The following is a 26018-nucleotide window of genomic DNA, read 5'->3' on the forward strand; positions in this document are numbered from 1 at the left end:
AGTGGCTTTATCAGCTTCTGAAGCTTCATTGGAACGCCAGGCCAGGAAGGGAAATGTGAGAATTTGCATGTAGCTCTGCTTTGCCCAGCAGAGTGTCCGCTGAGGAATTCCACATGGGCAGGGATGAAGCTTAGCGGGGAGTTTTCTTTAAGCCTCTGAACTGCAGCATTGTCTGAGGGCACACAGAATCATCCACTGTGAAGAACCTTCAGCTTTGGCCTTTCTGATGGCCAGCCCAAAGGAACATTTTCTTTTTGTGTTTATTTTCAAGCAGTCAGTTGTGGTTTTTTTTTTTTTTTTTAATTTAAAAAATTAGAATTTCTCTAACCAGGCAGAAAGTGGACTACTGCGTATCCAGTTTTCTTGTATCCATCCCCTTAACATGGGAAGTGCAATCAGCAGGGCAGGTCCACAGATGGTTTGCGCCCAGCGCTATTTGCTAAGAGAAAATCATGTTGTGGCTGCTGGTTGGCTCCACTTACATGCTTGTTGCCCTCAACTTTAAGTATACTTATAATTTTTATTTCACTTGTGTATTTACTGTGTGGGATTGGTGCACATACTGCATGTGTGTGTAGGTCAGAGGGAAATTTGGGACTCTTGTCTCTCCCTCTAGCAAATTCAGGTCATTGGGCATGTTGGCAGGGGTCTTTATCCACTGAACCATCTTGCAAACCCTTACATGAGCTTATAATTACTAAATTATAAGCATACGTTCAGAAAAGCATGCAGCTCAAAAGTATGTAATTCAGTGAAAATTTCTGTCAGACGCTTGTGTATCCAATGCTTAGCAAGGGAAACAGAATTACCAGTGCTAGATTTCTTCTCTGATGAATCACTGATCACTCCTTAAGAATAATCACCATTCTGATTGCTGCACTAAATTCATGCTGTCTGAGTCAAAACTTGATAGAGATAGAATTAAACAACACATAATCCTGGGGAGGGTTTTTGTAGCACATTCTGTTGATTCGCATTCCTTTGTCTCCAGTTTCGAACTGTTGGGAACAGGCTGTTGTGGGCATCTGTGTGTCTTTTGATGAACATATAAGCACATTTCCACATGTGTGCATCATCTCCCAGGGGCACGATAGCCTAGTGGGACATTTTTAATTCACTGATTTTTTTCTTCAACAAAAAAATGTATTAAACTCATATGCCATGTGCTGCTAGGTAATGGGATTCAAAATAAATGACTTTCATTCAAGAGGATTATAATGAACTGAGGGAGACAGCAATGTGAAGAGATATTTCGATTTATTTTATTCAAATTTGAAAAGCTACTTTCTTAATCTAGCATTTGTAGATTTAGTAAAGGAGCCCGTTAAGAAGTGACCAAGCTCATTCATAGCTCCTAGGTACTTTTATGATGTATTCGCCACTATAAATCTCCTTTTAAAAAGGTGGACTGACATATTTTTAGTTTCTACAATATAGAAGTCATTTTGTCTTTCTAAATAGCTTCATAAAGATTTCTTGTTCTTTATGCTTTGATATTGCTTATTTTTTTAATTCTTAAAGTTGAAAATGTTTTGAAGTTCACTATTTTCTGATACCCATTTTGGCAATTTAGACATTTTCAGTATTTGCCCTTTGGTATAGCACATAGATAATTTCATTGACCTCTTCAAGAAACAGTCTGATTCCAAGTTCCCTTCATTAAGGCAGCATTGATGCTGGCTGAAGGCACTGCTACCTTTACTCATAGCGTGGACCCCGAAAGAAGAGTTGATGGCTCACAGATCCCTCCTTCTGAACTTACATCCTATTGCAGAGCGATTTCACTTACATTTTATTCCCACCTCGTATCTGATACATTGCAAAATGCAGTTCACCTTTTCTCACAAGCACATTCTTTTCACCATGTTTCCATCTTGGTGAACGCATATCTATGTTTACAATTAACTACGGAAGCCATTTTTCTAGACAGCGCTGAATACCTTCTACTCCCAAAGTGTTAGCATTTTCACCTCATAAGTATCGCATGGCTCCTGCCCGCTTTAGCCTGGTGATCCTTTGTGGTGGTAGGCACTCATTGTTTCTCACGTGTAACTGGATTATTGCCTGGCCTCTCTGGCTGCAAGCTTATCCTCTTCAATCCTTTCAAATTGCTGCTGTCAAAGACCTCTTCAAAATACCCAGGTGATCTTGTTGCTGTCAGAGTTCTTTGACATAGCATGTGAGGTGTCTCTCAGATGCATTTATTACCTTTTTGCTCAGGGTTTTCTGTGTTCATAATGTCACCCACATTAGCCTGCATGCTCCTCCTCTTTCTGTGCTTCAGGCTGTGACACTTTTTTTCTTATTGTTTTGTTCTGCACTGTTCACAGAACAGCTTCTTCTCACTGTTTAAGACTGACTCTGCTCTGACCTTCTGAATTTGCAGCAGCTCTGGTGAACCCAGAGGACACTGCGCTAGGCATAATCACAGAAAGAAAAAGGCAAATACACAACGATCTCATTTTTATGTGTCTTCTAGAAGAAATCTAAATTTTAGAAGAGTGTTTCAGTGGTTGTTAGGGCTGCATGAAGAAAATGAGAATAAATTAATTAAGGATACTTATTATAGTTTTAAGCTATATAAGTTCTGTATATCCAATTATAGTATGGTAATGATAGCTGCTAATAATGTGTTACTTATTTAAAATTCACTAGAATAACAGATATTAAGTATTCCTTCAACATACACATGTATGGTGATTAGGTATGGCGACAGTGGTTCTAATGAATTTAATTGCAGAAATCATCATGTGTGTGTGTATCATTTTGTAGTACTTGAATATATGATAATTTATTTCTCAATTATGTCTCCAAAATTTATCTCAAATATTTACTTTAACCCCTTTACACTGGAGATTTTATTTTATGCTGTAACTTTATTTTAGTTTCTATACAGTTTTAAAAGCTTATTTTATGTGATGAGTGTTTGTCTGCATGTATGTATATCACATGCATGCAGTAATCACAGAGGCCAGAAGAGGGTATCAGATACCTCTGGAACAGGAATTACAGGTGTGAGCCACCATGTTGGTGCTGGGAACTGAACCCAGGTCCTCTGCAAGAGCAACAAGTGCTCCTAAGAGCTTAGCTGCTCTCCAGTTCTCAGTGTCTGTAAAATTCTTTTGTCTGTCTACACTTTGTCTGAGAACCTTTTCTTCACATTCTAAGCACTTAACAACATAATGCTTGATATGCAATGCAGGCTCAGCAATTGCTGGATGAATGGTTAAAATAACAGATACCTTAGAGACCCCTGTTTTCATATTATTCATTCTTTAAAATCCCTACGTGTACTTAATTTTCCTTACCAGGGTTGTAATTCATATGTTGCTTTTTCTACCCACTTGTATAGATGTGCAAGTTCTCTTTACTTTTATAATCTCATTTGTGAATTCCTTCATCAGCTGGAAGCATTTAATATCTGCTTAGTCTGAAAACCTTGTGTGTGATTTTTCTTTTGGCACATTAAAAATATATTAAATAAATGTCAGTCCTTGAGGAGCTGAATTCTGTATACCTCTCTATCCAGGGAAATCACTAATTGACCTTGATATTAAAGATATATTTTGACCTGGTTTGGAATTAGGATAAGTAGACATTACCTGAACCCATAGTATTATTAATTAAAGTAACTACCAACACTTATAGTAGCCTTTAATTTAGAACAACAATTGCCATTTATCCCAAAGAATATTTGGCACATTAAGTTTATAATGTGCAATATCTTTTGTGAGCCACGATCGTCTCTTCTCAGATGCTCTCTAAAATCTCTACCTGTTTCTATACACTGTCATACTGTATTAATTTTGCTATGCTTACAGATCCCGTTCTTCCTTGGGGTACTGGTACTCATTAAGGATTCTGCCATTGTCTTAGGTAGGGATGACAAAGCATATGTTCAAAAGGCAAAACACGTTTGTACTTTTAAAAAAATCCCAAAGTCCTTACAGCATTAATGGATTTATACTAAGATATGCCTATCTACCACCAAGCAAAGGAAATGGTATTTTTAAACTTTAACCTTCTTTGTACTAATTTATATACACCATTTCCCACCTAAATACTGACAGTGTCATTCTAAATAACGAATTATATGTAAGCTACTTTAGAGGAACTTACACACTGTGCCTTTGGATTCTGCTGTCTCATAGAAAGGGTCTTCTATGGCTCTTTCTGCACGTTAGTGTCTTTGGTGAGTGTGCCTCACAGGGGCTGTGTATCCTCTCTGTTCATTATGTTTTCAGCTGATTTACATTTTTATATGCTCTGCAGTGTGATTTGCAGTGTGGTGTGCTGCTATAAACCAGGGAGGTGAAAATCACCAAGACCACCACAGGACAAAAACTGCATACCATCTTTGATGAAATGTAATGGATGATCCATTATTTTTCTGTAATTATTCACTGCTTTCCATGTGTATTCCAGTTGTTATATCCAAGCAGCTTCTGAGTTCGGATGAGACTGCCATGCTCAGGGTTGCGTGGCTGCCGGCTATATTTCGTTTCTGCTGTTCTTGTACCATCTTGTAAGACGGTTGGCGGAAGTACCATTACCTCCATTTTCACAAATGGAAAAGCAGACACCAGAAGAATGGGTAACTTCCCATCTTGTGGTCCTAGTGTCAGAACCAAACTAGAGTCCAGACCAGACATAGGGGGAAAATCAGAGGAGACCAAGAAAGTCATAAACTGTCTTTTCTTGGGTAATTAATGAGCGTGAGCAGTGGGTTGAAGGTTGCTGTAACCCCCCTCCCTGCACTCTGTAAAGACATTAATCTCCAAAAGCCTGCCTGGAGTAGCAGACAGCTTTTGTTTTCAGAAGGGAAGGAACTAAAAATACAGTAACACAAGCCATTTATTAATCCCAGCAGCATTGTCCCAGGGTGCTGTGGAAAAAAAATACCTTCAGTGTTTTTAATGAGTGGACCTGAGTTTAAATCGCTGTTCTTTTACTAGTCTCTTCACCATCTTTCACTAAGTACCTACTTAGTTAACACAGGGCTAGTAATGACAAACTTCACCCAGAAGTGTGATGCTCAGTGGGAGTCCACAAAGAAGTACTTTACAGTTACGTGATACATAAACGCAGACCCTATTCCTGTGTAACAAAGAAAATCCTTCCTAAACAGGAAGGAATGTAACACTGGTATGACAAGGGCCCATACAAGCCATAAAAGACAAAAATGTATCCATTTTGTTCTGCACCTTCCTTAAAAATGCTTAGTGTTTTGAAACATCAGCTTTCTCATTAAAGAAAAACGAGATAACCACATTTATCAAGGTTTTATGAATTTTGTGATAGGTCTGCACATAACATGCATGGACTAGTATAAATGTACATGCCTCCTTCACATTTTCCCAAAGAAAATTCGTGGAAGTAACAATGTGTCTGAAAAAAAAAAAAAAGAGTAATCCATTCTCCAGATTTCCCCATTATCTTAATATTTGTCTCAACAAAAGTATCACGTTGATATATCTCTGTTAACTACTACTAACGGTCTTTATTTCGATTTACCAGGCTTGCATAAATACCTTTATCCAGAGAATGGCATTGCATATAATTGTCATGTGTCCGCATTCTGCTCTAGTCTATGATAATTTCTCAGCAAAGTTTCTTATTTTACAAACGTCAGTGGTCTTGTTGAATAGTACCCGTGTATCATGTGGACTTGTTCCCAAGCTGTTCTCACTTATTTTGTTTGTCATTAGATGTGGCTTATGGTTCTCTAGAGAGTACCCCAAGAGTGACACTTTTTGTGCCATAATATATCCATGTGACATTAGTGTGATGATGTCAGGCTTCATCACTTGGTTAAGACAGAGCTTGACAGATTTTTTTTTTCCCGCTGAGTCCTAGGCAGTTTTAACCAGCCACTTTATATAAGAGGTTTCCCTTCTCTGTGATACTTTCCAAGGAGAATTACTTCAAATTGTCATAACCACAGAAACATCCTAGCAAACTGTTCACACTAAAATCCCTTCTTATTCCAGTCATTCTTATGTTACTTCTTGCTTCATTCGTATTTCATATTTCATTGCCTGAAACTGGCTTGTCTCTGTTTGCCTAGTTTATTATTTGTGTATAAGAGTCCTGCCTCCTAACATGAACTTCAGGAAATCATGGGTCTGGTGGAATTTCCCATGTCTCTATTCCTGGATTCTAGTACAAGGGCTAGTGTGTGCTAAGTACTTATCAACTATTTGTAGGATAAATATCAGAGAAGAAGCAGAATGGTGAAAAGGTTAATTTAGTGTTTTTAATTTAGTTTGTTTTAATGGAAAGTTAAATGCAAATATTAATAGCTATGAAAAATAGGTTAACAGAATATTAGTAAGTCATGCTGCCTGATAACACACTTAATAATGTCAGCATGTTTAATGACTTATATGGGTGTGATAATTAGTTTTAATTATCCTCTTGGCACAGTCAACTCACCTGGGAAGAGAGCCTCAATGAGGGGTTGTCTAGGCTGGCATTGGCTTGACTATGTTAATTATGGTGGAGAAACCCAACCCCTTGTGAGTGTCACCATTCCCCAGAGAGAAGAGTTCTCTGAGAGTTGAGGGAGTGAGCTGAATACTGGCATGCATAGTTCAGTACTGTCTGCTCCTGACCACGTTTCTCTTGCCTTGACTTCCCTGCAATGATGGACAGAAACCTGAAATTTTGAGCCCAATGAACCATTTTTTTCCCTTTGCTTTCGTTAAGAGTATTTTATTTTGGCAACAGGAATTAAAACTAAGATAATGTATATGGCCGGCCGGGGCTACCTCTCCACCATTGTGGCCTTTACCTATGAACTACCTCCTGTTTCTTTACTGTAGAACTTCAGAATGTGAAGGACTGTAGAGATTCCCAATGTCCTTGACTGACTCTGCCTGAGTGCTTAACTGTCCCCACTGAGTCCCTACTGTCATTTGATTTATGCTGTACCACTTGCCCCAAGAGAGCATCCAGGAACTATGTCTTTTCTATGACCAATAGTAAGAGTGTGCTTTTTTAAATTTCTTTCCTCAGGACTTAAAGTCTCCAAGCCAGAGGGATGAAATTGCAGGGGCCCGTGCTACCTTGAAGGAGAACTCCCCGCTATTGCATTCAATTTGTTCAGCTTGTTTGGAACATTCCGATGTTGCTTCACTCAAAGCCAGTAAGGACACTGTCTGTGAAGAGATCCAGAATGCTCTTGATGTAATTTCAAATGCTTCCCAAGGCATCCAGAATGTGCCAGCACCTTTGGAACCTCAGGCAGCAACCCTCGGAAGTGCTCTTGATGAGCTGGAGGTAAGCTCATCAAAATGTGACTTAATGTCTCAGCACAAATGAGCAGACGTTCAGTTCATACACTGAAGTTTAGAGAACTTTTTATTTTATCATACTCTAATTAGTCTCAATGACCATCTCGGGTCTTCCAATGAATTTATTAACAGCAAGATTTTCTATCAGCACACTTAGCATTCCTGTGCCAAAGAAGCCTTTAAACTGGAATTGCGTGAGATTCAGGTGAAGACTTTATTTTACATAGAGCAGCTTCTAAAGTGTAGGATTTATTTACTCTGCAATATTTATTACCAGCATTGTGCTATGTATTTGGGAAATATATCTGGTCACTGCTGTTGACAAGGGTTTATATTTCAGCAAGAGTGGGTAGGAAAAAAAGCACACTAATGATTATAAATAACCGAATAGGTAGCCTATTATAAAGGGGTGAGGTGTCAAAGATCTGAGGAGTGTAAGTCAGGATCAGATGGAGATCTAGAACACAGGCTCAAAGCCACTTTCCCTGTGTTTGTGACAACATAGAAGCCAGGAACCTGGGTAGAGCCAACAGGGGGGGGAAGTTCCCAGCCCAAGTAAAGAACCAATGGGACCTGGCGATAGGCTGTGCAGGCTCTTCCTCTGAACAGCTGGGACTCTTTGCAAGGCTTTAACACACTGAGTCCTGCATCGTAAAGGAATGATATTAGCGTCACATGAACACAGACTAAATGCAAACAAGGTAAGAAGCTGGGAGCCAGGTGGGAGGCTACTGCAGGAATCTGAGTTCCTCTTATACCTTACATACATCACCCTACTCCATCTCATCTGGTCATGCTAGCAGCAAGAAGGCTCAATTTTGTAAGTAGGGATCATCTAGATAATGATAGGATAGAGGTGGGGGATGACGTCATAGCTGGTGTTGCATGCTGAGTCCTCTACCAACACAGAGTGGGGTTCATGATCTGAAGTGCTATTAGGAATTAAGGTATGGGAGGCATAGAAATGGAATGAAGTCTGCCTGGGAGACACCTACAAAGCTTGGGCCAACCAACAGTTGGTACTTAGCCTTGGTTTTCAGAGTGCGTTTTACCAGGTTGAGAAGTACAGGCCTTTCTGAGTCTTTCCGTTGCTGAATGTAGGTTACCTTCTTGGTGAGGATCATGAACTCGTGTATCAGGAGGTTTGATCTGTGTGTTTGACTATAGACTTGTCCACAGTTGGATACTAAGTTTTACTTAGAATGGGGAGGCAGTTATCATATATCTTGAATTGTGCAGATAGTTAATTTTAAAAAATTAAAAAAATTATTTATCCACTTTACATTGCTATTATAGCCCATTCTTTCCTCTCCTCCAGGTCCCTCCCTCTCTCTTTCTTTCCACTCTCTTCCCCTACCCCTCAGAAAAGGGGAACTCCCCAACCCACCCCAGCACATCAAGTCGCATTAGGGCTGAGCACATTCTCTTCCCCAGTTGGCTGGCCAGGCAGCCCCATCAAGGGGGAGTGATAAAAAGCAAGCAACAGAGTACATGTCAGAGACAGTTCACACTCCCCTTACTAGGAGACCCACATGAAGACCAAGCTACCCATCAGGTATATGTTGGGGTCCTCGGTCTACTCCATGCCCGGTTCTTGCTTGGTGCTTCAGCCTCTTCAAGACCCCCAGGGCACAGGTTAGTTGGCTCTGTTGTTCTTGTGGAGCTCTTCTCCCCTCTGTGTCTTTCTGTCCTTCCCCCCAACTCTTCCACAAGGGTCCTAATGCTCTGCCTACTGTTTGCTGTGGGTCGCACCATGTGTTTTGATCTGCCTCTCAAAGAACAGTTATGCTAGGCTCCTGTCTTCAAGCATATCAGGTGTCATTAATAGTGTCATGGGGTGGGTTTCAGGTCTGGCCAGGCATTGGTTGGACATTCCTTTAATCTCTGCTCTATTGACCCCCTGCACATCTTGTAGTCAGGGTAAATTTTGGGTCAAAATTTTTTTTGTATGGGTTGGTATTTCCCTCTCCCCATTAGGAGTCCTGTCTGATTAGTCTCCATGACCCCCACTACTAAGAGTCTCAGCTAGAGTCACCCCCATATTCTCCCAGGAGCCTATCCTGTCATAAATCTTCAGCTTGTCTTAGAGATGCCCCTGCCCACGGTTTCTCTTCTTTCTGCAAGCCCTCTGTCCTCTTGTCCCTGCTTTCCCCACATCTGATTCCCACCCTCATTTCCCTCTGCACTCCCTCTCCAATTCTGTTCCCTCTCTTCAACCACTTTCTCTTTCTATTCTATTTCCCCTTCTGAGAGATATTCTAGCATCCTTCCTTGGGCCTCCTTTTTACTTAGCTTCTTTGGATCTGTGAATTGTAGGATGGCTAGCCTATACTATATGGCTAATATCGCATATAAGTGACTATATATCATGTGTGTCTACTGGGTCTGGGTTATCTCACTCAGGATGATCTTTTCTAGTTTCAGTCATTTGCCTGCAAATTTCATGATTTTCTTGTTTGTAATAGCTGAGTAGTATTCCATTGTATAAATGTGCCACATTTTCTTTATCCGTTCTTCAGATGAGGGACATCTGGGTTGTTTCTAGATTCTGGTTATTATGAAGAAAGTTGCTATGAACATAGCTGAGCAAATGTCCTTGTTGTATGGTAGAGGATCTTTTGCATATATCCCCAGGAGTGGTAGATTAGCTGGGCCTTGAGGTAGATCTATTCCCAATTTTCTGAGAAAGCACCAGATTAATTACAAGTTTACACTCCCCTTTCTCCACATTCTTACCAGCATGTGCTATCACTCACACCTGCCATTCTGACTGGTGTGTAAGATTGGAATCTCAGAGTCATTTTAATTTGTGTTTTTTGGATGACTAAGGACATCGAGCATTTCTTTAAGGGCTTTTCAGCCATTCAAAATTTCTCTGTTGAGAAATATGGCTAATACACACTTACAAGTGAGTATATATATGTATGTATATGTATGTATATATGTATGTATATGTATATATATATATGTATGTATATGTATACAATGCATGTTTCTCTGCTTCTGGGATACCTCACTCAGAATGATCTTTTCTAGTGCCATCCATTTGCCTGCAAATTTCATGATTTTCTTATTTTTAATAGCTGAGTAGTATTCCATTGTGTAAATGTACCACAATTTCTATATCCATTCTTCAGTTGAGGGACATCTAGGTTGTTTCCAGATTCTGGCTATTACAAATAAAGCTGCTATAAGCATAGTTGAATGAATGTCCTTGTTGTATGGTTGAGCATCCTTTGGATATATGCCCAGGAGTGGTCTTCCAGCTTTCTCAGTCTTCCCCACCATGCAGTTTCTATTACTGTTGCTCTATAGTACAGCTTGAGATCAGGGAAGGAGATACCTCCAGATGATCTTTTATTGTAGAGGATTGTTTTAGCAATTCTGGGTTCTTTGTTTTTTCATATGAAGTTGAGAATTGTTCTTTCAAGGACTATAAAGAATTGTGTTGGTATTTTGATGGGAATTGCATTGAATCTATAGATTGCTTTTGGTAGCATGGCCATTTTTACTTTGTTAATCCTATCAATCCATGAGCATGTGAGATCTTTCCATCTTCTGATATCTCCTTCAATTTGTTTTTTTTTTTTTAAGAGACTTGAAGTTCTTGTCATACAGGTCTTTCACTTGCTTTATTAGAGTTATACCAGATATGTTATGTTATTTGTGGCTATTGTGAAGGGTGTTATTTCCCTAATTTCTTTTTTTAAATTAAATTTTTATTTTTTATATTTATTTTTAAAAATATTTTTATTTTAATTTTTATTAATTACACTTTATTCACTTTGTATCTCCCCTCCCTCCCTCCTCCCCTCCTAATCCCACCATTCCTCCCTCTTCTCCATGAATGCTCCTCCCCAACTCCACTGATAGGGGAGGTCCTCCTCTCTTCCTTCTGATCCTAGTCTATCAGGTCTCATCAGGACTGGCTACATTGTCTTCCTCTGTGGCCTGACAAAGCTGTTCCCCTGTCAGGGGGAGGTGGTCCAAGAGCAGTCCAATCAGTTCCTGTCAGAGACAGCCCCTGTTCCCATTACTATAGAACCCACTTGGACACTGAACTGCAATGGGCAATATCTGTGTAAGGGTTCTAGGATATCTCCATGCATGGTCTTTGGTTGGAGTATCAGTCTCAGAAAAGACTCCTGGACCCAGATATTTTGGTCCTGTTACTTTCCTTGTGGAGCATCTGTCCTCTCCAGATCTTACTATTTCCCATTTCCTTCATATGATCCCCTGCACTCTGCCCAAAGTTTGGCCATAAGTCTCAGCGTCTGCTTTGAATACTACAGAGTAGAGCCTTTCAGAGGTCCTCTGTGGCAGGCTCCTGTCCTGTTCCTGTTTTCTCCTTCTGATGTCCATCCTCTTTGCCTTTCTGAATGGGGATTGAGTATTTGAGTCGTCCTTCTTGATTAGTTTCTTTAGGTGTACAGATTTTAGTAGGTTTATCTAGATTATATGTCTAATTATCCACGTATGAATGAGTATATACCCTGTGTGTCTGTTTCTGGGATACCTCACTCAGGATGATCTTTTCCAGTTCCCACCGTTTACCTGCAAATTTCATGGTTTCCTTGTTTTCATAGCAGAGTAATACTCCATTGTGTAAGATGTACCACAATTTCTGTATCCATTCCTCAGTTGAGGGGCATCTGGGCTGTTTCCACCTTCTGCTTTATTACAAATAAAGCTGCTAAGAACATGGTTGAGCAGATGTCCTGGTTGTATACTTGAACATCTTTTGGATATATGCCTAGGAGTGGTATAGCTGGATCTTGAGGGAAGTGTTAATTGTTTGAGAAAGCACCAGAATGATTTCCAGAGTGGTTGTACAAGTTTACATTCCTACCAGCAGTGGAGTAGGGTTCCCCTTTCTCCATAACCTCTCCAGCATGTGTCGTCACTTGAGTTTTTGATCTTAGCCTTCGTGATGGGTGTGAGGTGAAATGTGAGGGTCGTTTTGATTTGCATTTCCCTGATTACTAAGGATGTTGAACATTTCTTTAAGTGTTTTTCAGCCATTCAATATTCCTCTATTGAGAGTTCTCTGTTTAGCTCTGTACCCCATTTTTAAATTGGATTACTTAATTTGTTGCTGTTTAACTTCTTGAGTTCTTTATATATACTGGATATTAGCCCTCTGTCAGATACAGGGTTGGTGAAGATCCTCTCCTAATCTGTAGACACTCTTTTGTTCTGACGACAGTGTCCTTTCCTCTACAGAAGCTTTTCAATTTCCTGAGGTCCCATTTATTGATTGTTGATCTTAGAGCCTGTGCTGTTGGTGTTCTGTTCAGGAAGTTGTCTCCTGTGCCAATGTGTTCCAGGTTCTTCCCCACTTTTTCTTCTAACAGATTTAGCATGTCTGGTTTTATGTTGAGGTCTTTGATCCACTTGGACTTTAGTTTTGTGCAGGGTGCAAAGTAAGGATCTATTTGCATTTTTCTACATATAGACATCCAATTCAACCAGCACCATTTGTTGAAGATACTATTTTTTTTTTTTTTACATTATATGGTTTTGGCATCTTTGTCAAAGATCAGGTGTCCATAAGTGTGTAGGTTTATTTCTGGCTCTTCTGTTCGGTTCCATTGATCCACCATTCTGTTTCTATGCCAGTACCATGCAGTTTTTAGTATTGTTGTTCTCTAGTACAGCTTGAGATCAGGGATGGAGATACCTCCTGAAGATCTTTTATTGTAGAGGATTGTTTTAGCAATTCTGGGTTTCTTGATATTCCATAAGGAAGTGAGAATTTTTCTCTCAAGGTCTTGTGTTGGTAATTTGATGGGAATTGCATTGAATCTGTAGATTGCTTTTGGTAAGATGGCCATTTTTACTATGTTAATCCTGCCAAGCCATGAGCATGGGAGATCTTTCCATCTTCTGATATCTTCTATTTCTTTCTTTAGAGACGGGAAATTTTTTTCATACAAGTCTTTGACTTTCTTGGTTAGGGTCACACCAAGGTACTTTATGTTAATAGTGGCTATTGTGAAGGGTGTTGTTTTCCTAATTTCTTTCTCAGCTCTTTTGTCTTTTGTATACAGGAGGGCTACTGATTTTTTTTTTTTGAGTTAATTTTGTATCCAGCCACTTGGCTGAAGGTGTTTATCAGCTGTAGGAGCTCTCTGGTAGAATTTTTGGGGTCAGTCATGTATACTATCATATCTTCTGCAAATAGTGACAATTTGACCTCTTCCTTTCCAATTTGTATCCCCTTGATCTCCTTTAATTGTCTTATTGCTCTAGCTAGGACTTCTAGCACTATGTTGAAGAGATATGGAGAGAGTGGGCAGACTTGCCTTGTCCCTGATTTCAGTGGGAGTGAGTTAAGTTTCTCTCCATTGAGTTTGATGTTGGCTATAGGCTTGCTGTATATAGCCTTTACTATGTTTAGATATGTGCCTTGTATCCCTGATCTCTCCAATACTTTAAACATGAATGGATGTTGGATTTTGTCAAATGCATTTTCAGCATCTAAGGAGATTATCATGTGGGTTTTTTCTTTCAGTTTGTTAATATGGTGGATCACATTGATGGATTTCCATATATTGAACCACCCCTGCATACCTGGGATGAAGCCTACTTGGTCATAGTGAATGATATGTGTTCATTGTATTGTTGTGTTCTTGTATTCGGTTTGCAAGTATTTTGTTGAGTATTTCTTGCATCAATGTTCATAAGGGAGATTGCCCTGAAATTCTCTTTCTTTGTTGGGTCTTTGTGAGGTTTAGTTGCCAAGGTGACTGTGGCTTCATAGAATGAGTTTGGTAGTGTTCTATTTCTAGTTTGTGGAATAGTTTGAAGAGTATTGGTGTAAGCTCTTTGAAGGTCTGGTAGAATTCTGCGCTGAAACCATCTGGCCCTGTGCTTTTTTTGAATGGGAGACTTTTGATGATTGCTTCTATTTCCTTAGGGGATATAGGACTATTTAATTGATTTACATGGTCTTGATTCAGCTTTGGTAAGTAGAATTGATCGAGAAAATTGTCCATTTTATTTAGATTTTCAAGTTTTATGGCATATAGGCTTTTGTAGTAAGACCTAATGATTGTTTGGATTTCCTCAGTGTCTGTTATTATATCCCCCTTTTCATTTCTGATTTTGTTGATTTGGATAGTGTCTCTCTACCTTTTAGTTAGTTTGGCTAAGGGTTTGTCTATCTTGTTGATTTTCTCAAAGAACTAGCTCTTGGTTTCATTGATTCTTTGAGTTGTTTTATTTGTTTCTAATTTATGGATTTCAGCCCTGAGTTTGATTACTCCCAGTTGCCTACTCCTCTTTCATGTGTCTGCTTCTTCTTTTTCTAGGGTTTTTAAGTGGGCCATTAAGTTGCTTGAATGAGCTGTCTCGAATTTCTTCTTGAAGGCACTTAGTGCTATGAACTTTACTCTTTGCACTGCTTTCATCGTGTCCCATAAATTTGGGTATGTTGTGCTTTCATTTTCATTGAATTCTAGGAAGACTTTAATTTTTTTCTTCTTTTCTTCTCTGACCCAGCTCTCATTGAGTAGTGAGTTGTCCAGTTTCCATGTATGTGTAGGGTTTTTGCTATTTCTGTTGTTGTTGAGGTCCCACTTTAGTCCATGGTGGTCAGATAGGATACATGGGATTATTTAAATAATTTTGTACCTGTTGAGGCTTGCTTTGTGACCAACTATATGGTCTATTTTGGAGAAGGTTCCATGAGGCACTGAGAAGAAGGTAAATTCTTTTGTGTTTGGGTGTAAAGTTCTGTAAATGTCTGTTAGGTCCATTTTATTCATGACCTCTGAAAGAGTCATTGTTTCTTTGTTTAATTTCTGTTTTGTTGACCTGTCCTTTGTTGAGAGTGGGGTGTTGAAGTCTCGAGCCATTATTAATGTGTGAGGACATATGTGTGGTTTCACTTTTACTAATGTTTCTTTTACAAATGTGGGTGACCTTGTTTTGGGGGCATAGATGTTCAGAACTGTGATGTCTTCTTGGTGGAATTTTCCTTTGATGATTATGAATTGGCCTTCCCCATCTCTTTTGATTAATTTTAGTTAAAATCTATTTTTATTAGATATTAGAATGGCTACTCCTGCTTGCTTCTTGGGTCTATTTGCTTGGAAAACCGTCTTCCAGGCCTTTACTCTCAGGTAATGTCTATCTTTGTGACTTAGGTGTGTTTCTTGTATGCAACAGATTGCTGGGTTTTGTTTACGCATCCATTCTGTTGGTCTGTGTCTTTTTATTGGAGAGTTGAGTCCATTGATGTTAAGGGAGATTAATGACCAGTGGCTGTTAGATGCTTTGATATTGATGTTGGCTGTGGTAGTGTGTTTGTGTGATTGGCTACTTTTAATTTTGCTGTATTGAGGTTATTTGTTTCCTATGTTTTCCTGAATGTAGTTAGTTTTCCTGGGATGTATTTTTCTTTCTAGTATCTTCTGTAACACTGGATTCGTGGGTAGGTATTGTTCAAGTTTGTTTTTGTCATTGAATATCTTGCTTTCTCCATCTATGATGACTGAGAGTTTTGTTATTAGTCTGAGCTGACATCTGTGTTCTCCTAGGGTCTGCATGATATCTGTCCAGGCTCTTCTGGCCTTCATAGTCTCTGTTGAAAAGTCAGGTGTGATTCTAATGGGTTTGCCATTATATGTTACTTGGCCTTTTTCCCTTGCAGCTTTTAGTATCTTTTCTTTGTTTTACATACTTACTGTTTTGATTATTATGTGGCAGGAGGATTTTTTTTCTGATCTAATTTATTGGGTGTCTGTAGACCTCTTGTATTCTTATAAGCCTCTCCTTTAAGTTGGGGAAATTTTCTTCTATGATTTTGCAGAAAATATTTTCTGGGCTTTGAAGAAGGGAACCTTCTTTTTTCTCTATTCCTATTATTTTTAGGTTTTGTTTTTTTTATATTGGCTATTTTGGATGGTCTGTGTCAGGAATTTTTTGGATTTAACATTTTCTTTGACAGATACATCGATTTCTTCTATTGTATCTTCCACACCTGAGATTCTTTTTTCCATATCTTATAGTCTGTTGGTTATGCTTACCTCTGTAGTTACTTTTCTTCCCTAAATTCTTCCTCTCCTTGATTTCCTCCGTTTGTGTTTTCTTTAATTTTTCCAATTCTATCTTCAATTCTTGAGTTGTTTTGTTGATTTTCTTCACCTGTCTGATTGTATTTTCCTATTTTTCCTTTAGTTCTTCAGCTGTTTGTTTGAACATTCCTCTGTTCCCTTTATTTCTTTCAGTGATTTAAATATTTATTCTCTGAAGGCCAGAAACTGTTTGGCTGCATCTTGCTGTATATCTTCACGAATGGCCATAATCTGTCTTTAACTTCCTCCATTTCTTTATGGATGGTCATAATCTGTTTGACTTTTATCTTCCTCTAATTCTTTACATATTTTATTTGTTTCCTCTAATATCCTCTTAATGAACATCTTCTTGAATTTCAATTATGCTGGGGTGTCCATAGCTGTTCGCCCCTGGATGACTAGGTCCTGGAGATGCCATATTGCTCTGCCTTTTGTTGGTTGAGCTTTTATGCTGGCCTTTACCCATTGGGCTATTTTAGGTGTTGGCTCTTAGTTTCTGGTGCTTCCTGGAATCCTGGCTTGGGGAGAATCTCCTTGGCAGGAAGATGATTTTTCCTAAAGGAGGCTTCCTCTGCTTTTTGGGTATGGTCACTGAATGGCCTGTGTTTCTCAGGAATTGTCACAGCTCACCTCAGGCCTACAGACCTGAGTGGTAACTATGGTCTTTGTTAGGCAGGGGGGCTCTCCTCTCACCATACAAGTACTAGAGACAGCTGCCCTCCTGCTGCGTTTCTCGCTCTGAATTTAGTCAGCTGCTGCTGTTGTTACACTGTTTTCCAGGCATGGCCCTCTTGAAGGGCTGATTGCCTACCTGTGGGTTTTTTTTCTGACAGGCAAACTCAGTCTTTGGTGCCCTGGGGCCCACAGTTCTGCCTGGGACGGTGAGTCAGGTGTTCAGCAGGTCTCTGGGTTGGCAGCTGAGTGCTCTGCTCTGGGCCAACAGCTGAAGGCCCTACTCTGGGCTAGAGTCTGAGTGTCTTGCTCTGGGCCGGGGAGGTTGTACACCCTGCTCTGGGCTGGAGGTTGTGTGCCCCGATTTGGGATGGTGACCTAGGGCGCCACTCTGGGCCAGCAGCTGTGCCTCCTGCTCTGGGCCGGCAGCCCGCAGGTGCCCAGGACCTTTTCCAGGGATTGCCTGGGTGACTTGAGGTCAGTCCCGATTGATTCTCACACTGTGGGATTTCCTCTCACCTGGGAATCACAATCCCTGGTGTTTTAGGACCCAGAGTTCAGCCTCCTGGTCGCTGTGCCAACACTGCTGTCCTGCTCCACAGACACAGTGTCCTTCCAGTGCTGCCATCTTGGATCTACTTAGTTTTTTAAATATTAATTACAGTTTATTTACTTTGTATTCCAGCTGTATCCCCCTCCATCACTCCCTCGCAATTCTACCCTCCCTTCCTTGTCTCCTCCCTGTCCCTCTCTCAGTCCACTGATAGGGGAGGTCCTCCTTTCCTTCCATCTGACCTTAGCTTATCAGGTCCCTTCAGGACTGGCTGCAATGTCCTCCTCTGTGGTCTTGCAAGGCTGCTCCTCCCTCGGGGGTGGGGAGGTCAAGAAGCAGCTACTGAGTTCATTTCATAGACAGTCCCTGTTTCCCTTACTAGGGTACCCACTTGGATACTGAGCTACTGTGGGCTCTATCCAAGCAGGGGTTCTAGGTTATATCCATGCATGGTCTTTGGTTTCAGAATCATTCACAGAAAAGACCCCTGTGCCCAGATATATTTTGTCCTTGTGGAGCTCCTGTTCTCTCCAGATCTTACTAACTCCTCCTTCTTTCATATGATTTCCTGTACTCTGCCCAAGGATGATTAATGAGTCTCAACACCTGCTTTGTTACACTGCTAGGTAGAGTCTTTCAGAGGCCCTCTGTGGTAGGCTCCTGTCCTGTTACTTGTTTTCTCCTACTTCCAATGTCCATCCCATTTGTGTTTCTAAGTGAGGATTGATCATCTTACCCAGGGTCTTCCTTCTTGTTTAGCTTCTTTAGGTGTATAGATTTTAGTATGTTTATCCTATCTTATAGGTCTAGTATCCACTTATAAGTGAGTATATACCATGTGTGTCTTTCTGCTTCTGGGATACCTCACTCAGGATGAACTTTTCTAGATCTCACCATTTGCCTACAAATTTCATGATTTCATTGTTTTTAATTGCTGAGTAGTATTCCATTGTGTAAAAGTACCACAATTTCTGTATCCATTCCTCAACTGAGGGACATATGGTTGTTTCCAGGTTCTGGCTCTTATGAATAAAGCTGCTATGAACATGCTTGAGCAAATGTCCTTGTTGATATTTGAGCATCTTTTGGATATATGCCTAGGAGTAGTATAGCTAGATCTTGAGGAAACGCTATTCCTAATTGTCTGAGAAAGAGCCAGATTGATTTCTAAAGTGGTTGTACAAGTTTGCATTCCCACCAGCAATGGAGTAGGGTTCCCCTTTCTCCACAACCTCTCCAGCATGTGTTGTCACTTGAGTTTTTGATCTTAGCCATTCAGATGGGTGTGAGGTGAAATCTCAGGGTAATTTTGATGGGTCCCTGATTACTAAGGATGTTGAACATTTCTTTAAGTGTTTTTCTGCCATTGTATATTCTTCTACAGAGAATTCTCTGTTTAGCTCTGTACCCCATTTTTTAATTGGATTGCTTGATTTGTTGCCTTTTAACTTCTTTAGTTCTTTACATATTCTGGATATCAGCCCCTATCAGATATAGGTTTGGTGAAGATCCTTTCCTAGACTGTAAGCAATCGTTTTGTTCTGATGACAGTGTCTTTTGCTTTACAGAAGCTTTTCAGTTTCATGTGGTCCCATGTATTGACTGTTGCTCTTAGAGCCTGTGCTTTTAGCTTTTGTTCAGGAAGTTGTCTCCTCTGTCAATGAGTTCAAGGCTCTTCCCCACTTTTTCTTCTAACCAATTTAGTGTACCGGTTTTATGTTGAGGTCTTTGATCCACTTGGACTTTAGTTTTGTGCAGGGTGATAAATATGGATTTTTTGCATGTGGACATCCAGTTAGACTAGCACCAATTGTTGAAGATGCTGTTTTTTTTTCCATTGAATGGTTTTGGCTTCTTTGTCAAAAATCAAGTATTCATAGGTGTGTGGGTTCACTTCTGGGTCTTATATTCGGTTCCATAGATCCACCGCTCTATTTTTTATGCCAATACCATGTAGTTTTTATTGCTATTGCTCTGTAGTACAGCTTGAGATCAGGGATGGAGATACCTCCAGATGATCTGTTGTACAGGATCATTTTGGAAATTCTGATTTTGTTTCTCCATATGAAGTTGAGAATTTTTCTCATGAGGTCTGTAAAGAATTGTGTTCATATTTTGATGTAATTGCATTGAATCTGTAGATTGCTTTTGGCAGAATGGCCATTTTCACTATGTTAATTCTACCAATCCATGAGCACAGGAGATCTTTCCATCTTCTGATATCTTCTTCTTTTTCTTTCTTCAGAAACTTCAAGCTTTTTTTCAAATAGGTCTTTCACTTGCTTGGTTATAGTCACACCAAGGCACTCTATTGTGAAGGGTGTCTTTTCCCTAATTTCTTTCTCAGCCTGTTTGTCGTTTGCATATAGGAGGACAATTTACTTTTTTGAATTAATCTTGTATCTAGCCTCTTTGCTGAAGGTGTTTATCAGTTATAGGAGCTCCCTTGTAGAATTTTTGGGTCTCTTATATATACTCTCATATCAGTGAATAGGGGTACCTCTCCTTCTTCCTTTTCAATTTGTATCTCCTTGATTTCCTTTAGTTGTCTCATTGCTCTAGCTAGAACTTCAAATACTATATTGAAGAGATATGGAGAGAGTGGGCAGCTCTGTCTTGTCCTTGATTTTAGTAGAATTGCTTTGAGTTTCTCTCCATTTAATTTGATGCTGGCTATTGACTTGCTGAATATTGCCTTTATTATGTTTGGTGGGTGAGAGAGGTAGCTGTCACTTATCTTGAATTGTGCAGTTAGTTTTTAATTTTTAAGTGAGTATCTAGATAGGAGAGATTTTCTTTTTTTTCTTCTTTCTTAATTTTTATTTTTCTTTTTATTTACAATTTGTTAACTCTGTGTCCCAGCTGTATCCCTCTCCCTCATTCCGTCCCCCTCCCCAACTCCCTCCCTGGTCTCCTCCCTGCCCCTTTCCAAGTCCATTGATAGGGGAGGACCTCCTCCCCTTTCATTTGACCCTGTTTTATCAGGTATCTTCAAGGCTGGCTGCAAAGTCCTCCTCTGTGGCCTAACAGGACTGCTCTTCCCCTGGTGGGGGGGGGGAGGTCAAAGAGCCTGCCCTTGAGATCCTGTTAGAAATAGTCCTTGTTCCCCTTACTTTGGAAAACTACTTGGTTACTGAGCTACCACGGGCCACATCCGAGCAGAAGTTCTAGGTTATATCCATAGATGGTCCTTGGTTGAGTGTCAGTCTCAGAAAAGACCCTGTGCCCAGATATATTTGGTACTTGTAGAGCTCCTATCCTTTCCATATCATACTAACTCCCCTTCTTTCATATGATCCCTGCACTCTGCCGAAGGTTTGGTTATGAGTCTTAGTATCTACTTTGAAACACTGCTAGGTAGAGTCTTTCAGATGCCTTTTGCGGTAAACTCCTGTCATACATTCAATGCACATCCCATTTGTCTTTCTAAATGAGGATTGATCATCTTCACCCATGTCCACTTTCTTGATTATCTTCTTTAGGTGTGTAGATTTCATTATGTTTATCATATCTTGTAGGTCTATATAAGCGAGTATATTCCATGTTTGTCTTTCTCCTTCTGGGATACTTCACTCAGAATGATCTTTTCTAGATCCCACCATTTGCCTGCAAATTTCATGATTTCCTCCTTTTTGATTGCTGAGTAGTATTCCATTGTGTAAAAATACCACAATTTCTGTATCCATTCCTCTGTTGATGGACATCTGGTTTGTTTCCAAGTTCTAGCTATTACAAATAAAGCTGCTACAAACATGGTTGAACAAATGTCCTTGTTGTGTACTTGAGCAAATTTTGGGTATATACCTAGGAGTGGTATAGCTGGGTCTTGAGGAAGCACTACTCCTAATTGTCTGAGAAAGGGCCAGATTGACTTCCAAAGTGGTTGTACCAGTTTACATTCCCACCAGCAATGGAGGAGGGTTCCCCTTTCACCACAACCTCTCCAGCATGTGTTGTCACTTGAGGTTGAGCATTTCTTTAAGTGTTTCTCTGCCATTTGATGTTCCTCTTTCGAGAATTTTCTGTTTAGCTCCGTTCCCCAGTTTTTAATGGGATTACTTGGTTTGTTGCTTTTCTGCTTCTTTAGTTCTTTATATATACTTGATATTAGCCCTCTGTCAGATAAAGGGTTGGTGAAGATTCTTTTCCAATCTGTAGGCAGTCGTTTTGTTTTGATGACTGTGTCTTTTGCTTTACAGAAGCTTTTCAGTTTCATGAGGTCCCATTTATTGATTGTTGCTCTTAGAGCCTGTGCTGTTGGTGTTCTGTTCAGGAAGTTGTCTCCTGTGCCAATGAGTTCTAGGCTGTTCCCCACTTTTTTTTCCAACTGATTTAGAGTATCTGGTTTTATGTTGAGGTCCTTGATCCACTTTGACTTTAGTTTTGTGCAGGGTGATAAATATGGATCTATTTTCATTTTTCTGCATGTAGACATCCAGTTGGACCAGCACCATTTGTTGAATATACTGTCTTTTTTCCATTGAATGGATTTGGCTTCTTTGTCAAATACTGAGTATTCATAGGTGTATGGGTTTATTTCTGGGTCTTCTATGCAGTTCCTTTGATCCTCATTTCTGTTTCTATGCCAATACCATGCAGTTTTATTACTGTTGCCCTGTAGTACAGCTTGAGATCGGGGATGGAGATACCTCCAGATGATCTGTTGTTGTACAGGATCGTTTTGGAGATTCTGGGTTTTTTGTTTCTCCATATGAAGCTGAGAATCTTTTTTTCAAAGTCTGTAAAGAATTGAGTTGATATTTTGATGGGAATTGCATTGAATCTGTAGATTGCTTTTGGCAGGATGGCCATTTTCACAATGTTAATCCTACCAATCCATGAGCACGGGAGATCTTTCAATCTTCTGAGATCTTCTTCGATTTCTTTCTTCAGAGACCTGAAGTTTTTCTCAAACAGGTCTTTCACTTGCTTGGTTAGAGTCACACCAAGGTACTTTATGTTATTAGTGGCTATTGTGAAGGGTGTTGTTTCCCTAATTTCTTTCTCAGCCTTTTTGTCTTTGGTGTACAGGAGGCCTTCTGATTTTTTTGAGTTGATTTTGTATCCTGCCACTTTGCTGAAGGTGTTTATGAGCTGAAATAGTTCTCTGGTTGAATTTTTGGGGTCGCTCATGTATACTATCATATCATCTGCAAATAGTGACACTTTGACCTCTTCCTTTCCGAGTTGTATCCCCTTGCTCTCCTTTAGTTGTCTTATTGCTCTGGCTAGGACTTCAAGTACTCTGTTGAAGAGATATGGAGACAGTGGGCAGCCTTGTCTTGTCCCTGATTTCAGTGGGATTGATTTAAGTTTCTCTCCATTTTGTTTGATGTTGGCTATAGGCTTGCTGTATATTGCCTTTACTATCTTTAAGTATGTGCCTTGTATCCCTGATCTCTCCAAGACTTTAAACATGAATGGGTGTTGGACTTTGTCAAATGCTTTTTCGGCATCTAAGGAGATGACCATGTGGATTTTCTCCTTCAGTTTGTTTATGTGGTGGATCACATTGATGGATTTCCATATGTTGAACCACCCTTGCATGCCTGGGATGAAGCCTACTTGGTCATGGTGAATGATATCTTTGATGTGTTCTTGGATTCAGTTTGCAAGTATTTTATTGAGTATTTTTGCATCAATGTTCATAAGAGAGATAGGTCTGAAGTTCTCTTTTTTTGTTGGATCTTTGTGTGGTTTAGGTATCAAGGTGAGTGTGGCTTCATAGAGTGAGTTTGGTAGTGTTCCTTCTGTTTCTATTTTGTGGAATAGTTTGAGGAGAATTGGTGTTAGCACTTCTTTGAAGGTCTTGTAGAACTCTGCGCTGAAGCCATCTGGTCCAGGGCTTTTTTTGGAGGGGAGACTGTTAATGACTGCTTCAATTTCCTTGGGAGATATAGGGCTATTCAGTCTTTCTACCTGATCTTGGCTTAATTTTGGTAGATGGAATCTGTAAAGAAAATTATCCATTTCATTTAGATTTTCAAATTTTGTGCCATATAGGTTTTTGTAGTATGACCTAATAATTGTTTGGATTTCCACAGTGTCTGTAGTTATGTCCCCATTTTCATTTCTGATTTTGCTGATTTGGATAGTTTCTCTCTGCTTTTTAGTTAGTTTGGCTAAGGGTTTGTCTATCTTGTTGATTTTCTCAAAGAACCAGCTTTTTGTTTCATTGATTCTTTGAATAGTTTTATTTGTTTCTAATTGATTGATTTCAGCCCTGAGTTTGATATCCAGCCGTCTGCTCCTCTTGGGTGTATCTGCTTTTTTTTTTTCTAGTGTTTTCAGTTGGGCCATTAACTTGTTTGTATGTGATGTTACAAATTTTTCTTGCAGGCACTTAGTGCTATAAATTTTCCTCTGAGCACTGCTTTCAATGTGTCCCATAAATTTGGGTATGTTGTGCCTTCATTTTCATTGAATTCTAGGAAGTCTTTAATTTCTTTCTTTATTTCTTCCTTGACCCAGCTGTCATTGAGTAGTAAGTTGTTCAGTTTCCATGTGCGAGTAGGCTTTTTGTTGTTTCTGTTGTTGTTGATGTCCAGCTTTAGTCCATGGTGGTCAGATAGTATACAAGGGATTTTTTCAATCCTTTTGTATCTGTTGAGGCTTGCTTTGTAACCCACTATATGGTCTATTTTTGAGAAGGTTCCATGCGGTGCTGAAAAGAAACTCTTTTGAGTTTGGGTGAAAAGATCTGTAGACGTCTATTAGGTCCATTTGATTTAGGGATTCTGTGAGTGCTTTTATTTCCCTGTTTGGTGTCTGTCTAGTTGATCTGTTCCTTGATGAGAGTGGGTTGTTGAAGTCTCCCACTATTAAGATATTAGGATCAATGTATGATTTAAGCTTTAATAATGTTTCATTTACGAATGTAGGTGCTCTTGTATTTGGGGCATAGATATTCAAGATTGTGATGTCCTCTTGGTGGATTTTTCCTTTGATGAGAATATAGTGGCCCTCCTTATCTTTTTTGATTAACTTTGGATGAAAGTCTATTTTATTAGATATTAGGATGGCTACTCCAGCTTGTTTTCTGGAACCATTTGCTTGAAAAACATTTTTCCAGCCCTTTACTCTGAGGTGGTGTTTATCTTTGTTGTATAGTTGTGTTTCTTGGATGCAACAGAATGTTGGATCCTGTTTCTGCAACCATTCTGTTAGCCTGTGTCTTTTTATTGGTGAGTTGAGTCCATTGATATTGATAGATAGTAGTGACCAATGCATGTTAGTTCCTTTTGTAAAGGAGTCGGTGATCTTACCCTGTTTCATTGCTTGTTTTCCTTTCATTTTTGTTGGGATATTATCTGTATGCCCTGTTTTCTTGGGTGAAGTTGTTTTCGTTGGATTGGAGTTTTCCTTCTAGTATCTTCTGTAGGGTTGGTTTGCTGTGTAGATATTGTGTAAATTTAGTTTTGTCATGGAATATTTTGTTTTCTCCATCTATGTTGATTGAAAGCTTTGCAGGGTATAGTAGTCTAGGTTGACATTTGTGATCTCTTAGAGTCTCCATGATACTTGCCCAGGCCCTTCTGGCTTTCATAGTTTCTGATGAGAAGTCCGGTGTGATTCTGATAGGTCTACCTTCATATGTTACTTGGACTTTTTCCCTGGCTGCTTTTAATATCTTTTCTTTGTTCTGTAGATTTAGTGTTTTGACTATGATGTGACATGATGTGTTTCTTTTCTGGTCTAGTCTATTTGGAGTTCTGTAGGCCTCTTGTATATTTATGGACATCGCTTTCTTTAAGTTGGGAAAATTTTCTTCTATGATTTTCTTGAAAATATTTTCTGGACCTTGGAGTCTGGAGTCTTCTTTTTCATCAATTCCTATTATTCTTAGATTTTGTCTTTTCATATCGTCCTTGATTTCTTGGATATTTTGTGATTGGAACTTTTCTGATTTTACTTTTTCTTTGAGAGAAGTATCAATTTCTGCAAGTGTGTCTTCAGCTCCAGAGATTCTCTCTTCCATCTCTTGTATTCTGTTGGTGATGCTTACTTTTGTGGTTCCTGATCTTTTCTCCAAGTTCTCCAGCTCAAGGGTTTTCTCATTTTGTGTTTTCTTTATTGATTCTGATTCTGTTTTCATGCCTTGCACCATTTCTTTCATTTGTTTGAATTTGGATTCCTGTCTCTCTACGATGGTCTCTACTTCCTTGTTCATTTCCTTTTTATATGCCACTAATTTTATCTCTACATGTGCCTCTATTTGTTTGGCTATGTTTGCCTGTGTTTCTTTAAGGCTTTTGTCTATTTCTTCTTTCTTTACCTCCAATTGACTGGCCAACTCTTTGAAAGATTTTTTCATTTCCTCCTTATGAGCCTCAAATAATTGGGTAAGCATGGCTTTAAGGTCATTTTCCTGTGCTTCTGATGAATTGGAGTATCCATCAATTTTGGGGTTTCCTGGTG

At 39.5% G+C, this 26018-nt stretch overlaps 1 protein-coding gene across 1 annotated transcript in view; it reads left to right on the forward strand.

Moving 5' to 3' along the window:
• Window positions 1-26018, forward strand: part of Ctnna3 (catenin alpha 3) — a 1637506-nt gene that overhangs the window by 301930 nt on the left and 1309558 nt on the right. Inside the window, exon 5 of the mRNA XM_055598913.1 lies at window positions 7018-7281. Within this exon, the coding sequence (XP_055454888.1) occupies window positions 7018-7281 (264 nt within the window). The remainder of the gene's footprint in view (window positions 1-7017; window positions 7282-26018) is intronic.

This window comes from Psammomys obesus, unplaced genomic scaffold (genome assembly GCF_907164565.1).
Source record: "Psammomys obesus unplaced genomic scaffold, mPsaObe1.curated_primary_1811, whole genome shotgun sequence".
Classification (NCBI taxonomy): domain Eukaryota; kingdom Metazoa; phylum Chordata; class Mammalia; order Rodentia; family Muridae; genus Psammomys; species Psammomys obesus.